Source organism: Crocodylus siamensis, chromosome 3 (assembly GCF_052110815.1).
Source record: "Crocodylus siamensis isolate JL-2025a chromosome 3, ASM5211081v1, whole genome shotgun sequence".
NCBI lineage: Eukaryota > Metazoa > Chordata > Crocodylia > Crocodylidae > Crocodylus > Crocodylus siamensis.
In genome coordinates this window covers 226,671,608-226,689,869 of record NC_143397.1, presented here as the reverse complement: position 1 = coordinate 226,689,869, position 18,262 = coordinate 226,671,608, and the positions used below count along the sequence as shown (strand labels likewise).

The 18,262-nt window shown below is 37.6% G+C and overlaps 1 protein-coding gene across 4 annotated transcripts in view; it reads right to left on the bottom strand.

Moving 5' to 3' along the window:
- ZFPM2 (zinc finger protein, FOG family member 2) overlaps nucleotides 1–18,262 on the bottom strand; it is a 432,895-nt gene that overhangs the window by 115,560 nt on the left and 299,073 nt on the right. For all 4 annotated transcript variants that reach the window (XM_090040486.1, XM_090040489.1, XM_090040487.1 and 1 more), the window contains one exon: nucleotides 15,854–15,965. In XM_090040486.1, the coding sequence (XP_089896612.1) occupies nucleotides 15,854–15,965 (112 nt within the window). The remainder of the gene's footprint in view (nucleotides 1–15,853; nucleotides 15,966–18,262) is intronic.

Here is an 18,262-nt window from a genome sequence, read left to right as displayed (position 1 = left end):
ATTTTCAGTAGAAAACAATTTCTTTCATCTTGTATTTTAAGTTCAATTGCCCATCGTATAACATCAGTGAACTTTTTGGCTGGCCAGAGACCCAGTTCACTCCCTCATGTCTCAGATGCTTCCGTTCCAACATTTCTGAATAGTTGTTTCAGCTAACAGATCAACCACATTAGTTCATCATAGTTTCAAAGTTGAAGGTTAGGGCATATCAGTCAATTCCTGTTAAATGAATGATACTTGGTTTTCGTGAGGATATTTTTGTTTGCTCTGTTGTTGAATAATTTGTGCACCGGCCTGATTGTTCAACATATTTCTACCTCTCTATATTTTATATATACAGTTTTAAAAGCAAACTTTTACTGACACAGAATGTGTTATTCTTTTTAGCATTATCATTATACATGAGAATGATGTTGTTGGTGATGACAATACCATAGAGCATTTCTGATTTTATCCGAGTTTGTTTTTTTAGTTACTTAAACACAAAGTGGCAGGAGTTACTAAAGCCTTCTGATCAAGTCTGATAGTGTCCTTCTTCAAGTGTCCCTCAATTAGGTTTAAGTTTTGACGTCCCTTTAGATATGTGCACACCCATCACACTCCTGTCCTCAGATCCTCAAATCATTTTCTATTTTATCTTTTTCTTAAAGAAATTATTCTTTTTTCAGTTTGATTTGACATCATTCTAATGCCAGTAATTCTACCACTACTAATGGCTAGCATTAATAATAGTGCTTTTTTCTCAACTGAACTCAGAGTACTTACAAAGATGGGTTAAAATTGCTCTCTATACAGGTCTGACTTTTTGCTAATATTTTCTCTTAGAGCTTAATAAACTAAAGATGATTATTACTTGTCAAGAAGGGAATTTCCAAGTCATACGCACCTATGCTGCTGCTAGGGAGACAGGTTTGTGATAAAGGTTTTTATAGCTTAACTGAAACATTTAAGTCAAGGCCTGATTTTAGACGTTAGGCTAGGAAGTCTAAAGATACTTTCTGGTACCAAAAGGCGCTCCAATTCAGTTGTATGATGATACATATCATCATTCAGTTATGTGTTTGTATTTCAAAATCCCTTCTTAATTGTTCCATAAGGGTGCACTGTAGATTTTCCTTTATCAGTAGCAGTATTGTAGAACACACCCTGACAGAATATGAAAACACATAAAACTCCTTTTCTTCCTTGAATTTTAATGTAAGAAGGGTGATATCTTTTACTGAACCACTGTGTAGCTGGTATGGAGTTAGACGAGCTTTCAAATGCAAGATAATGCAAGTCGGGTCTAACCAGAACAAGCCAGGCACAGCATAGTAAAGAACAGTTTTGGGAGAGGGGGACAGACACACAATTAACAGAAGAAGAAAAGCTGACAGCAGGGAGATCCAGGCCCATCAAAAGGGAGGAGGGTTATTCTCACCTTCCATGTGTGGAAAGAATTCAGGAGTCAAGTAAATTATCATATGCCATAAAACCAATATCAAAGTTTAGTCCTTGGTTCTTAGTGTCCAGACAGCTTATGGATTTTTGTTCCCAAATTCACCTTCAATTTTTATATCATGTAAAAAATTCTATTGTAAGGCAGCTTTGAAGTAATGTCCGGCAGAATCTGCAATAATATGGCAGCATTACTGGTACATTTAAGAAATATCTAAAGAAGTGAAACTTTTCTACTTTTTCTTTATTCTCTTTTCCTCAAGTGTTGCTTATATTAGCAGACAAATCTTCTGGAAAGAAGCTTACAATGAAAAATATATTTGAAAATTTGTTAATAAAATATATTTACTCAAAAACAAGATGAGTTCCTCCCCTTCCCTGCTCCCCCCCCCATCAGCATGGGAGAAAAAGCCCCTCATCTTACATCTGCATACAAGAAAACCTCATTAAATACACTGTCTATCATTAAATTGCTGCCAAAAGCAGCATGGCTGCTTGCAAATGTTACCCCCTTTCCCCCCAACAAATGGTGCTTTACTTTAAATTCTACTGAGCCCAGCACATGCCCAGAAGAGGTTGGACCTGGCTCACCTGGTATCTGTATAGATTGGGTGCTTTAGTGGGGGTTTTTGGGGCACTTTTATACAATAGCTGATTGAATCAGCTTTACCTAAAAGCACCAAAAAGCCCCGGTGAAGCACCCGATCTATACAGATGCTATGGACCGAGGTTGAAGTAATGTGCTGCTTCTTCTGGTAAAGTACCTTTTTTTTTTTTAACTTCTTCAAGCAGCCCACGTGCTTAGTAATGGAAACCAGCTATGAAGCTGATTAAATGCAGCCAACATTGAGCATGACTATAAAACACATGGCCCATATTAGGCAAACATACTGATGGATACCACAAGGATAAGTTAGTGCAGCCCACCTGAATAGGATACATAGTAGTGCCCACTGGGTGCAGTCCCCTTCAGCACCAACTCTTGTTCAGGTCATAGTGTGCTGCTACACTGAATACATTTCAAATTCCTCTTCACTCCCATTGCTGACCTGTACCTTTCTTTCCCATTCAAATGATTCCTTTTTTTTCCCACCAGCCTTAAAAATGCCTGGAAAACATCACCTATCTGAACACTTCACCCAGCAGTTTCAAAAGAGGTAAACTGCATCAATTCTGGATGAACTAAGCCTACAGATATCTGTAGTAATTTGCCTATATGCATATTATTATGTACATTTATGTTTATACTATGTTTATTTCAAGGTCAGTGTTTTCAAATTTGCCCCTCACTTTCATGTGCGAGGTAAAGCAGGGTCAGGCAGTGAGGGGGAAGAAGGGGCCATGGGGGAAAAAGTTGAGGGGAGCAGGCTACTTGACCACCAGATTTATTTTCTCTGCTGCACAAGTGAGAAGGGGATAAAATTCATAGCAAAACTACAATAAGTATACAGACAGTTCTCGACTTAAGACGTTCTGAGTTACAACGAACGGCACTTACGTTTATAACTTGACACCCTGTTTCGATTTTCTGACGTCAGTTTCAACTTTACGACACTTGATCCGACACAACACTACACCAGCAAACAAATTCGCTGCATCGCCCATCTCCCTGGAGAACATCTGTCTAAACTTCTTTGGACACTTTCTTTAAAGAAAGCAAACAAGACTACAGAAAAACCTGCAGCCAAGACTCCTGAGAAGACTCCAGCCAAGAACCCTTCAAAAAGTCCAGCAAAGTCACCTCAAAGAAGTCCTTCCAAATCAATATGATTGCTATTTACAATATAAATACATTAACGTAGCTATATTACTAATCTATAATTGACTGAGCACAAAATTCTGGGTTATTTTTGGTGAAAATAGGGTATCAGGCCTTGGTTCAGGAACCAATCGCCCATTTACAACATTGTTGCTATGGGAAAATCAGTTCTGAGACATGATTTTCAGGAACCAATTATGTTGTAAGTTCATTTCCATTCTATACCTGGAAAATTATAACAAATTTATAAATTTCCATATAAAGAATCTATTTATTGGGGGGGGGGTCATCTTATATTCCAGTAAATACAAGAAAGAAGTTGACCCACATGATAAGGTATGTAAAAGTTCTCTTGTGACATAAGGATGTATCTTGGCTGCAATGACAGACTGAGCACTCCCTGTTTTGCTACATGAAGGATGCTAAATTGGGACATGGTGGGAGCAAAGCAAGAAATGGAGGATAAGTCTTATTCTAGATGGAAATGTAGACTATTCAGCTGGTCTTTCTATGAGATTAGGATGTGGGTGTAACAGAAGCAGGTAACCTACTATTATATATCATATGATGGGATTATGACACAAGATCCTTTTAGCCAAAGCCCTCACTGTCCATGAAGCCCATTTATTTTCAGCTTCAAGTGAAGGGCAGTATTTGGCTTATAGGATATATGGGCCAATTATGCTAGAATAATTTTATTATATAATTATACTATTATATATTAAGTGTATAACTATAGGTATCATTTTTACTTTCACCTGATTTGATTTATAATTTACTAAAAAAAATTCTATTTTCACATGTTTACTATTAGGAGCTCTTTTCATGCAGGTAACTGGTGTGTACTAAATTTGGAGGTGTAAGTGGGAAGTTCTGTGTCTTGGGTCAGAGTAGCCCATGGGGCAGTAGCCACAGATGGACTGTTGGTGTCAGTGTGGTGGCTGCTATTTTTGCACCCTACCACCCCACAAGTTAATGTCCAGGGCTCATGCCTGTTCCCACCTTTGTTATACTACAGTTACATTTCTAAACTAAACTTGGGTTTAGTTAAAAAGAATTTACCTAGACAGATACTGAAAGTCTTTTCTCCACTGATGCCAATTACCTCATTGATGCCTGAGGTACTGAAGCTCCTGGAAAACGATATCTTCCATACGAACCCCATGCATTTGGAATGTCCCTTCTGAATGGCTGGTATTCCACTGGGAAACGGGCACGTAATCTAGCGGCAGGCCATCGGCAGACAGGTAAGGCTGTGACTGGGATTTGTAAGTTTGCCATGTTTTTAAAAAAGCAAACAAGCTTATTCACTAAGAGAGGGTTTTCAAGATTTTACAGGGCTGAGTCTATTTTTACGAGCATAAAATATATCTCACAATTTCCCCAGAGTTGCAATGTAGCCCATTCATTTCTTTCAACGTGCATACTGTTTTATCCCTTTTATCTTTTTAATGACAACCATTCAACAATAAGAACAAAAACGGGCATTAATGCCTTTAAGAATAACACAAGTCCTAAGTATTATTAATTAATAAATTATGTACGGGTCATACCTATATGTGTCTGGGGGAATATGAGAAACTATACATGCCAGCCATGCCATTAGCTCTGCATACAAACACACAACTGCCACCTGTCAAGAGTCTCCAGATTAACAAGAATATGAGCGGAGTGACCTGTAATAAAGTACCAATCTGAGGTCAATTAACTGAACCACTAAAGACTATTTTTTTTTCTTTCACGTGATAATAACTGGCTTATTTATAATAATTGAAAAACTAAAAACACTCATGCAGTTTTAGTGTTGGATGCTCCAAGAAGTTCTGCAGTACCCAGCCGATATCCACGTTGTGTGCTGGTCCCAAAGTGGACTACTGTACAGAAGTCATGTCAGAATTCTGTAGTTAGTCTGCCTGCTACCTCACCCCCTGAAATTAAAAGCATTTCAAATTTTAACAAATGAAATAAATGACTTAATAAATGACCCAGTATTCATGGGATGGCATAGCAAAAAAAATTACACACATTAAAGAATGAAAACAACTCCAGATTAACATATGGCTGACATTTCAATGAAATGCACTAATAATGGACTACAATATTTTTCACTTGAAGAGGGATAGAGACTGGTATCAAATGATGAGATTATGACAGAAGATTCTTTTAGCCAAAGCCCTCACTGCCCATGCAGCCCATTTATTTTTGGCTTCAAGTGAAGGGCAGTATTTGGCCTATAGGATATATGGGCCAATTATGTTATGATATCAGTCACTTCACAGTGTATGTCTGGATGTCTTTCTTCAATTTTCTTAAGGAGCTAAGCAACTTAAATAGTATGAAAGTGTCTTCTTTTAATTATTATAACCAGTCTTTATGTATTCAGAAAGCAAGGGGCACAGAGGACTTACATCATACAGACAATTATAACACAGGACCTCCATGAAGGGTGAAGAATATATTTCTAGACTTCTCCCCCTTCTACTTCTACATGGCACACCTGCCACCATAAGTTTTCCTTGTGTCATAAATACATGCTAGGAGTAGTTGACAGGAATCACTATAAAACAGGCTATAGATAAATCCAGCCTGTTTCATTCCATATAGACTTTTTATTCTCAGCTCTGATGGGGCTGCTTGAAATGAATGGCCAAGGTTTGATTTTAGGCTTCTAGGTCATGGTTTCACCTTGACAACAGCTCTTTCATTTCAGGCAGTAACATTTGCCAGGATCCCTAAGGTGCTTTCATTTTTGTCAAGAACTGCAAAAAAAGAGTATGAAGAAATGATAAATCTTAATTCACAAGCTGCAGGACTATCTCTGTGTCTCCGGCACAAAACTTCAAATCCAATCCAAGAACTGGATGTGTATTAGAAGTCTGCAGATTTAAACCTTGTCCACCATGATCAAACTGGATTTATGGAGCATCATAACTCTCTAGACACCATCCAGCAGCTTATTAATTTAATAGACTCCTGTCCATTCCATGATGTTCCTGCCCTGACAGTCTCTCAAGATAAGACGAAAGCCTTTTGACAGGACAGAGTGCATATATATTTTCTTCTGTTTTCTCATGGATGGGGTTGTCAACAACTTGAAATGTGTGGCTCAGCAAATTTGGTTGTTTTTTTCCCTTTTTGCTGTGCAGGGAAGATGACACTGACTACACTTCTGCAAGCTACAGGGGTCATGAAGCTTGTGTATCTCTTCCAACCCCAAGTATTTATTTAGCAAAAGAGTTTGCAAATTGGAAGCGAACTGATTAAATGGAAAATAAACCACAGATATTACCAGCGGGGGGAAGAGGGGAGAAGATCACAGAAATTCTCAACTCAGTACCAGTTAGCATTATTTCCCTTGAGATTTATCTAGAAAATCAGGAGAAAATATAGTCCCCACACAAAAATCTCTGCATAATTGTCTTTTTTTTTTGCATTTGGATTTTGTAAACATATTTCTTTTTACAAAGTCCAAGTAAACTTCCTTCTTTCTTTACATTCATTGGTGAATATGAGTGCCAATTTATAGCTATTTACTGTGCTGGTCCAAGAGTGGACCATTGTACAGCAGACATATCAGCATTATGTAGCTAGCTTGCCTGCTTCTTCATCCCCAAAATTAAAAGGATTTCAAATTTAAAAAAATGAAATAAATTATTAAATTAATGACCCAGTATTCACAGGAGAACATAGCAAAAAAAATTACACATAAAAAAATTAAAACAACCCCAAATTAACATATAGCTGACATTTCAATGAAATGCACTACTAATGGACTACAATATTTTTCTCTCAAAAAGGGAAATATATCAGTCTCTTCACAGTGTATGTCTGGAGGTCTTCCTTCTATTTTCTTTGGGAAAGCAGTGTAAATAACTAATATCTAGACAGTGGTTCTTAATCTTTTTAGACCCAAAGTACCCCTCATTAGACTCAAGGCACCCCTCAGAAAAATGCCTTAGCTCTCTCATTTTCCAGTTGGACTAATAAAAGGTATCATTTTGGAACCTAGCGTTCTAGTTTTTTGTATGTCTTTTTGTCTCAGACCAACACGGCTACCAAGTACACCCCGAAACATGGAAGAAGCCGAATTTTAGCCGATTTTGGATTTTAAACTTGGTTGTAGAACAATAAGGAAGTTTTTTTGCTTCCCTGCCTGCCATCTGACACCTCCAGGGAAGGAATTCTACCTGATCAACACATCAAAGAGCCACTCAACAGAGCTCACAAAGACATTCTCATGGACCCGAGGGACAGACTTCCATCTTCAGCTCCCTCTTTGCAAAAATGAAGTTTATTTCCTACCTATGGGGACTTTTTACCATCTCGTACCATCTACACTTTTCCCAGAGCCTGACAAAGGGACTTTGATCCCGAAATCTTGCAGAAAAGGACAATTTTCTTGCCATTTTCCAGTTGGTCTAATAAAGGGTATTATTTTGGAACCAAGAGTTTAGTTTTTTGTATGTCTTTTAGCTGTCTCATATTTTTTTTTACTATGGAAAAATAATGGAGCAATTATTCTTTTGCAAAGAACTCAGACCATAAGAGATCAGAATGTTTTTGATACTATGGCATCCTATTTGAAATCTCTGGTTTTATTTTATGAATCATGTCCTGGTATTTGCACCCCTAACAGTGCTAATATTGCATGACACCCTTAAAATTATCTCACAGCACAAGGCCTTTGTCCTCTCTACATTTCATTAGAAATGCCAAACTGGGTCAGACTAATGTTCCATCTGGCCCACAATCCTTTCTCTGACCGTGGCAGGAGTGAATACTATATAGGGAGAGCACTGAACGAGATCTCCCTAGAACAGTGGTTTTCAACCTGTGATCTGTGGACCCCTAGGAGTCCACAGCATGTATGTAAGGGGTCCACAAAAATGACTATGATCAGTCAAAAGTATGTGAATACACGCAGTTACTAGGGGTGTGTGAAGCAGGCAGCATTCAGTTTGGATTCAGCCTGATTCAGGGGACTGTGATTTGATTCACTGATTTAGATCACTTTCCCAATTCGATTCAGCTGAATCTGAAGATTTGATTCTGATTCACAGAATCAGTGATTCAGTCATAGACACAGCTTTATATGTTTTTTCTATGTATCTTGAGGTACCAGGTGCAGCTTGTGAACACTGAGATGGCAGGGCGGATGTAGCATCCCATGTGAGTGCGGGGGGGTTTCCCGCACGCTCGGTGGTGGACCTGGAAGTGGATCGGAAGTACTTCTGGTACTTCCCCAGCATGCTGGGACACCCTCATGGTCCCTTGGGACACTCGATCTACCCCACCATCTCAGCATCCACAAGCCACACCTGGTACCTTGAAGTTTATAGAAAAAACATTTAAAGCTGTGTCTGTGGCCGAATCGTTGAATCTCTCTGAATTGAACTGGAGGCTTCCAATTCAATTCGCAGAGGTTAATGAGTCTCGTGATTCAATTCAGATGGTGAATTGACTCCTGAGTCAAATCCGGCATTCAGAGATGCCAGAGGAAATATCTCTAACTGTTCTATTCAACAGCTACTGATAAATCTAGTCCCTTTTTTAACCTGGCTATGCTACCTGCCTCTACCACCTCCTGTGACAACAAATTCCATAAGTGAACTTCATGTTGCATAAAAAAGTACTTTTTCTTGTTCGTTTTAAACCTATCCCCTACTAATATCAGTAGATGCCTTTTGGTTCTAGTGGTTCCCTCTTGTAATTATCCCTACAGTGAATCCAGTTACCTATAAAAGAGAAGAAAAATATATGTTGCTTTTCTTTCTCCGTAAACTTGATCTGTCTCTTGTTTGGACGGTGAACTCCTTGGTGCAGGAATTATTCCTTCTTGTCCATCTTTGCTGAATGCCAAATATAGAGGATATTATTATTAATATTATTATTAACAGTAATAAAAAAACCCTACAACATTATGGGCAAAATCTTGCCTTCTGTCATCGGCATCAGCAGCGGCAGTCCCTCGGAATCATCCATCAGGCTTGATGGGTCCTCAGGTGACTGAGGAGCGTGATTCTGGATGCACACGTTCTCCAGCAATGGGGGAATATTGCTGTGCAGGGGAATGGGATTTGTAGCCACCTGGTCCACCGAGGTGCGCACCACTTCAAGGCCCAACAACTTGATACAGAGGCAAAACAGCGGCGGCAGTAGAAGAAGAAGACGACCAACCCGGGGCTGCAAATCCCGCCCCCCCCAACAAAATGCCCCCATTGCTGAAGAACGTGTGTATCCAGAATCGGGTTCCTCAGTCACCGGAGGACCCATCAAGCCTGACAGACATCATCGTTAACTCTGAGGGACTGCGGCTTCCGCTGTCAATGGAGGGAAAGATTTTGCCCATAATTATAATGTTCTCCTGTATCTTGCCTTCAACCCTGTAGCCAAACAGGAACTCATCTGTTCCACACACCTACTGCAATATTTGCACGCAAGTTCCTTGCCCATTCTGCCAACCCGGCACTCTCCAAAATGGTGCTCTTCTGACACAGCCTGGCTCATGGTTTTTCCTCTGATCTTGTAAACTGTCTTGCAGTAGCTATGCGGGTACATTAACTGTTGCTACAAGATTAGAAAAGAACACCAGGGCGCATCCTTGCATGCCTATGTTACTCATAGGTGCACTTGGTTATTATTCTGTGTAAATGTTACATACATACTTTCTCTTGACAGCAGCCTTTTACAGTTTTCAGTGTTAGAAAGAGAGATTTTAAAATGAACTTTTCCATGAAATGAGACCTTGTATGAGGGTTAGTTTTCCATGTACACATACTTTCACCCACAAATAGGACAACAAACATGTGTAACATCACAGAAGACACTAACACATTGCTTGCCTAATAGAAGCAGTCCACAGGGACTAACAGACTCTCAGCAGAGACTGTATCTGATTTGTCCACACCGAAAAAAGTACATTTATACGTAAGGGATTTAAAGAGAACGTGCTTTTAATAATGTGTGAAAGAACACCTTGCATTCGGAAATATAAGCCCCAAGTTAACCTTTGGCCCATTAAACAATTGCTCTTTGACCCATAACAATATACCCTCATATCCTAATGCAGCACTATTTAAACTCCTTAGGATGTCTGACCTATGCCTCACTAGGGTCCCTGATGCTACGTGTCTGTGGAGCAATTTACCATTGCACTGGCTGAAATTGCAAAATGCATTTACTTGCAGAAAACTCACTTGCTGAGGAAAGATATGGTATCAAGAATCTCATAGAACAACTACAGAAAAGCAATTCTATGTCACAGAAAAAAATTAAAATTTCTTCCATTGTACAATGGCTTTCAACACAAAGGTAAAAAGAACCCATATGCTTTCTTTAAACAAAGCATATTAAATGTTATGTGTGATTCCCTGGAGTAATAGAACTTAACCCTTTTAGAAAACTTGTATTATAACATATTAATTCCTATAGCACAGCAGTAAGGTAAGTAAATAGATGCTATTTACACACTCAAAACAAGACAGAACAGGCTTAGGAGACTTGCTTTGGGGGGACAGCAAATTGTGGCAGAGTGGAGACTGTAGTTGAGGACAGCCTAGCACCCAGGATCATATTATGTCCTCTAGACCATTCTGTCTTCTTAGTAGTTGCTATTTATAAATTAGCTCCATGACACAGTTTCAGTGTGGGCATCTGTCATTTTAACTAAGCTCATCCTGCAAATCCACCCTAGCAGGCTTGTTCTCCATTGTAATTGGAGAATAGACTTTTTTGGGCGGCTTTCAAGAGTAACATCTGTTTCAACAACAAGCACCCATGCTGTAGCTACATGGTGAATCATTCCCAGATTTTTATTTTTTTTTTTACCCATTTTTGTGTTTACAAAAATAAAACGAAGCATTCTTAGTTCTTGCCCTTAGGCAACATTCTCTCTCACTGGAATTTTGTCTTAAACTCCCAGGAAGAGCTGACAGCAGGTTTACTTGTGGAAGGATATAGGTTTTTATGGCATTTGACATCACATTTCAGATACTACTGGGGCAATTAACACATCATTCTGTCAGACTATTTACTAACCTTTCATTAAGATTATTTTGAACAGTAGTGGGATGAGAACAATTTCTTTTTCTACTGCATCATCTCAATAACAAGTAAGGGCAAAAAGTACATAGTAGGGCTGGACAGAGAATGAAATAATATCAGTAAATCACTAACATAAATGTAAAAACAACCACTGCATAAAATGAAACAAAATGACAGAAGGCTCAAAATATTTGAACTGCTGTTGCTGTACGATCGGGCCAGCAGATGGCTCTTTTTCGATAGCTCTAAGGCCAGTCGGCCAGTATTCCTGACCTCAAACCATTCCTGAAGAATATGACAATTTGAATCAAAATTGTAGTTTTAAAAGCAGCCATTTTATGATCTTTGGTTCCCAGAACAAAGATGTTCCATAGCTGCTATCTGAACTTTAAATACCCTCAGTGTTATGCAACATAACCAAACAGTCTCAGACATATATTAAACATGTTGGTTTTACTGCATGGAGTTATCCTGTGGTGCTCTGCAATCAATTACTGTTATACTACCATCATTAATAATTTTCTTAATGAAAATGATTCTGTTGATCTCCGTTGTATTTTAATTATCAGAGTTAAGCATAATTACACTGCAGCTCTGAGCTGGCATGTAGACTCCTTTAGGGCGCAATTTTGTTTTAACACACTGATAATGTAATTTTACATTGTGTCAGTTGTTTAGTTATTATCCAGTCGTACAATTCCGCTGTATTCCTGATAACAGATAATAACCTTAGCACCTCCTATATCCTGAAGTCATTTAAAAAGCAATATTGGAATTTCACAACTAGCTAACTTAATCGCCTTATGATTTTATAATTCCCACAGCTAAATATTTGTACAGGCCCCCTGTTTTAACAATGCCACTAAACATACAGTAACCATACATTTCATATGAAAGGGAGAATGGTTTATATAACACCCACAAAAATGTACAGATCTGCAAGTGTAGTTTTCAGTTTGTGCAATTGTATTTTTCACATTGTTTCTATTCTTTCCTTTTCAGTGCCACTGCATTTACCAAAATTCCTTACTGAAGATTTCTAGTTAATACCCTCACCCTTTCTTAGCTTGCGGACTGATTCACAGATCAGATTTTATAGTTTTTCCAAATCTAACGCATAATCCAGTGTTAGACATGGCTGCTTCTATAGTAAGCCGCTATGAACATACAGTCTGTTTTACAATTTCTGATATTATCCTTAAGACATCTCTTAAACAGTTGAATGGGTCATCTTTTCTGGTGTTGAACTATGTATTAAAATATAAATAAACCATATTTAAATATAGTTGTAGACTGTTTCCTCTTTTCTGTTAAAACTATTGTTACATTATATAAAATAACAAATGCAAACAAATATTTAAATGCAAAGAGTATTAGTGTAGTTACTAATACTATATCAACTGGGAATTTTTCTTTCACCATGTATTTTAATGCTGACACAGAGGTAGGACTGAAAGGATACAGGTAGAAATATATGAAACCTCATTACTTAAGAGGATCACTTTCAAATGACAAATGATTGTTTCCTTCCTTTCACAGCACACTCTCTCTCTCTCTGTTAGTTTCTTCATACTGAGCATTTTTCATGCATGTTCTTGTCGTTTACAATTAAAGACATTAAAAATTAAAACTAAAATGACCAGAATGAATTTGTGAATGTCACATATCAGTATAAACAAACTATATGGGCATGTTGCTATAAAAATAAAGAAAACCAATTTTGTATCTATAAATATACATACAAAATTTATGTTCACTCATGTGTTTCAAACATTGTAGATTTTTGAAGGGGAAATTAGGTGGCTGGTTTCCATTGATTTTTTATATGAACTGAGTGCCTTATTTCTTTTTTTTTTAAATCTGTTTTTAGATTCTCCCCAGAAAACTGCTATTTTTCCAACAGACAGACTATTCTATGACTGCACTATCTAATTAATGGGGTACAAAGGATGCCATTCTTATGCTCATGCAGTGTATTTGAGGTTAAATGTACTTCTCCGGTACAAACAACATCGGAGGCAATGTGCGCACTTCCAAGAGAAAAATTTCATGACAAACATTTAATATTTAGTGATTTTCTAGTTTATTTCACTCTAAGAAATGTACCAGCTCAGTCTGTTCATCTTATCTTGAATATAGTGACAAGAGTGGCTCCCAGATGACCCAATCAGCTACATATGCAACCCACAGGCATTTGGTTCAGCTAACTGCTTCCTGGAATGACAATATGTAGTTAAAAAACAAATAAACACACACAGGAAAAAAAAAAACCTGCAACAGAACATCTAATTACAACTTCATGCCACCTGACACCACTGGAAGACAGAAAGCCAGCACAAATCAAGGCAATGTAATCTACAGCGTTGGAAGAAGGAAGCATTGTTGTATTTATTTTACCATCTTGTATTTGGCATTGTCTGGAGGTCCAATTCCACAGAAACTTCTAGTTCAAAAAATCCCATTTGCATTCAACAGGATTTCCAAGCACAAAGTCATTTAAGGACTGGATGCTTAATGAACAAAGGAATAGTAACCCGAAGTAGGAAAGGAATAAAGTAAGCATTCAGCACATATCTAACTTACTTTCAAATTTAGTTAATGCAACTTTATAATATGTAATTTCAATTTTGATTTGTTTTGTTTGCATATTTTGCTATAGTACACATTTATAGTGTAGTAGGAATACCATTTTTTTCTTCAATATATCAGGGGGAAAAAAGCAATACAATTTTGAAGCACTACCCTCACAACACTGTGTTACTAAGTGAAATAATAAACATTATGAATAATAAACAGAAGATTAAATAGTACATTTTAGTAAAATTACAATTTTTTTCTCAATTGTATACCAAAATTAGAAAATATTTTCCACGTTTCAAAGGGCCTTTCATATAACTGTAGATATGATCATGTAAGATAACCATAATTAATTAGTTAATATTTGGAAAGTACTTTAAAGAAGGAAAGTATTATATATGTGCTAAGTATTATTATAATTATAGCAGGAACATAATGTTTGATAAAATAAAATCCTATGGGAAGCTATACTGTATTGTGAAAAAAATTCTCATTACAATAAAAAGTTTCTGAAGAAAAATTTGAAGCATATTGATTCTAGAAAAAGTAAATTATGATTCTGGATGCATAAGAAAGCTCTGTTATACCACACACAATTTCTCCTACTTGGGCAGCCTATCATAATACTCTGAAGAAGCAGTAGTTTGAAATCTTTTAGGTCTGTGCTCGTTTCTGTGATATTGTAGGTATTTCAGGTTATAAAATTAACATGTCAGTGTTTTGGAATATAATAGAAAGAATTTAAGACCCTGGTGTGCAACTCATTTTTAACATGCAAATTCCCTGTTTTCAGAGTTTCAACTTTCAAAGGCTCGTGGCAGTTTAAAAGCAATCCTCTTATAAGTGTATAAATTGCAGTGATTATAAGAACAAGTTGTAATTGTTTCTAGTAAGTTTTTAGGAGTCTTTGATGTTATGATTAGTGTTTTGTATGTTAATATATTGATATGGGTGCTTATTTGCCTGGATGCTTGTATGCTGAAATGGTCACTAGGTTGCCTCAGCAAACACATCTTTGATCTCAGTAGGTCTGTTTAGTTAGAAATAAAACTGAAAATAAATTAAATAAGAACAGTGCATGTTCTGAAGTATTCACAAAGCACTGAGATTGGTGATTGCAAAGCAAGGATGGAGAGCCATAGTTTTACCAACTGATCTTGCCTGGGAATGCCAAAAAACAGATATACAAAATACAAAGCTTCTATGTCTTATATTGCTTTAACTATGATAAAAGGCATCATTTAGTCATTCACTATATCACATCCACAGCAGGGTTGGTACTTAGGGCCCTCTGCTCCAAAGCCTCTGCATCTACTGGCCAGGATGATCTAGGAACTGATATCCCCTACATGAGCCTCCTAACAATCACATTTACTCAAGCAATTTTGATATTCCATCCAAGAGATGACACTCGTACACATACCAATTAGCCACATTATTATTGACATCATAATACCATATTTTGCCATAGAGAATCTATCAAAACTAACTTTATATATTTTATCTCACACTTTGGAATGTCAGAGGTAATGACACTGCAACCTCGTTACCGTTATTTCCTATTAGCATGGAGACATGAATTCTTAACCTTTGTCATGGTTAACATGATTCCAGTAAACAAAGGTTTCAAGTAGGAGCTGCTGTGTAATGTGACATGGCGCAACGCAACCTGATATGGCATGTAAAATGTCAGGGAGAATTCACTTATTTAAAGTGCATAGATACAATATGGATCTGATGTTCCCCATGAGGCACTGACTCCGAGGGGGAAAGGTATGGTATGGTATTCTTACCTGGGAGCTACCTAAATCCTTTGTCAGATAATGTGGTGCCTCTCTGCTTTTAAATCCTCTAATACATCATAAGTAGTGTGGGGTTTTCAATTGTTAAAAGCTAGCAAAATGACTTTGTACTGTGAGGTGTACAAAACAAGGAAAAATACTTCAATCGAATTTGTTCTCTAATATGCAATGAGCACAGTGAATGTTGTCATTAATACTTCGCAAAGAACATAGGAGAAAATCAGCTTGTGTTTACCTTTGCTGTACACAATGCAGTTGTTTTTGTTGTCTTCCACTCCTTGCCAAGTCACATCCAGCAACCACTTGGGGCCAGCAGTCAGTACCATAGGGACTGAAGCCTTTGTCTTCTGTAGAAAGGATGATAACAAACAGATGCCATTTGCTTGTGCTGATTAAGAACTTGAATAATAATAGTAATAATCATTTTATTTGCAAACAACTAAATCTCCAAACCCAAAAGCCAAGGTCTTATTCCCCTGTCTGAGTTTTTTTAAGATGACACAAACAGTATGGTTTTAGTGCTTTCACTGATCTGAATGGTGGAACTATTATCAAGGATTTTTCCGAACGATATTGGATCAGATCTCCAAGATTACACAGATCTCTGGTGGCTCAGAATTATAAAGGGAATGCAGATGACTTTCGCAGCAAAGAGCCAAATGTTTAGAAGTGAACTTTAGACACATTGTACTTCATTATCAACATGATCTCACTATTTCCTGAAACAGACAGGAAAGAATTTAAAGAATCAGTATCCATTTCAAAGACCTGTCCTGGGTAACATTTATATTATAGTAGGAAATTATTCTGAATGGATAATGTAATTTCCCCCCTTTTGCTAAGTGTTGATGTGCGATTTTACTATAGCTGAAATAATAATAATGCTAATGATTCACTATACATGGTCTCCAAAAAGACTGTAAAAGAGGTAGTATGAATAAATTCAAATACAGAGGAACTAAAGCGTGACATCCCCTGCTCTGCAAGGCACAGAGGCAAGGAGACACACATTGATAATTGTAACAAAAACATCTCCTGTGTACATTTTAGATTCTATACTCAGAGGGTTTGGAATTTTAGGAGGTACAGCATAAATACCCAAATTATTTGTGCTTAACTCTTCATAAATCTAGTGGCAAGATACTAGCTGATTTAGAATTTAGTAAGCCTTATCATGACTGTCCTTTTTAAGGAGTGGTAGTGAAATGCTGTTTAGACTTTTATCATTCACAGCCCTTGTTCTGTATATCAAACGCTATGAAACCACAACACAGAGTACAATAAAAGGGTCTCAAGGTAATTTTGAACTGATTTTTTTACCAAGATATAATCCTGTCCAAGAGACTGCAACTCTTTCTGGGAGACTTGCTCATATTTTCTGTTCTATCACTGATTGTCCAGTTGGTGCTAGTACTGGTTCTCTTGGGGTTTTCCATATCATTAAATGATTTCAAATACCTGAGGATCTGGAAAATCATGGTATGACATGAAAATTCTTGATGCGTTGGGATTTACTGAGTATTGTACAGAATAGATCAAGACATTTGGTGAACTATATTAAGTGGTGCTATTGAACATACTGTACATACATTTATAGGAACAGATTACTTACAATTAAGATGAGAGGATTTTATTTCTACAAGGGAATTTTATATCACCAGCAAAATACAAATGCTAGAGTAAGGTAATGCATATTGAATGTAAGAATATTTTTTGTCTTTTTAATTGGCTTTGACTCTGTTTCTTTATACCACTGATGTATTGACTTTAATATTCCTCAGTTTCTCTGTGTTTTATCTACTACATTCTTCCTAAAAATATCCATGCACAGTTTGGGGGTTTTTTTTTAACATTTTCTGTGTGTGCACTTTCTGCTGTATTATGTATTTTTCTGAACTAATAATTGAAACACACTGAACACAACTAAGGAATTAAGTAAGGCTGTGTAGAAGCATTCACTCCTAACAGAAGAAACTTCTTCCAGTTGAAAAACTGCCCAGAAGCTGGACTGTACAGATGTTCCCCTAGACCCATGGCTGGAAAGCTTCACAGGCAAGCTCTTCAGTCAAGGTGGATTAGAAGGCTGCTTCCTGTTCCACCCCTGCTCTTTGGGGGCCCATTGGGGCAGACTGTCAAGTAGAAGGGGTTCCCACACCAGAAAGGCCAGGAGGTGTTCCCACCTTAAAAAAATTCCTGCCCTACCATCCTATCAGTCTTGGCAGGCGGGGGGCACCCTCCAGGTTCTCCCTTGTATATATAACTCCACTCCTTGAACTTCTCTGGGTTGATCTGAAGGAGTACAGGGAGAAAAAGGAGTATTGAGGTTTCAGGAGCCCTGCCACGGGGACATGACAGCCTGTGTTACCCTGTACTGCTCTAGAGGCAGACAGTACAAACACATACAGATGTTCAGTTTCTACCAGCAGAATTGCTGTTCTCCCAGTAGAAAACAGGTATGCAGGTCTTCAAGCATTTTGTTTTGGAGCAAATGGTTGTTCTGGGAGAAAAATAACCAGGAAACAACCAGGGTTAAATTATCCTCAGGAGAGTTTCTCTGAGGAGACTGAATGTCTGCACATGTTCCCACAGAACCACTCTTCTGGCCTCCTGGTCCTATGGAGGAGTTAAGCTCAGGGAAAGGCTC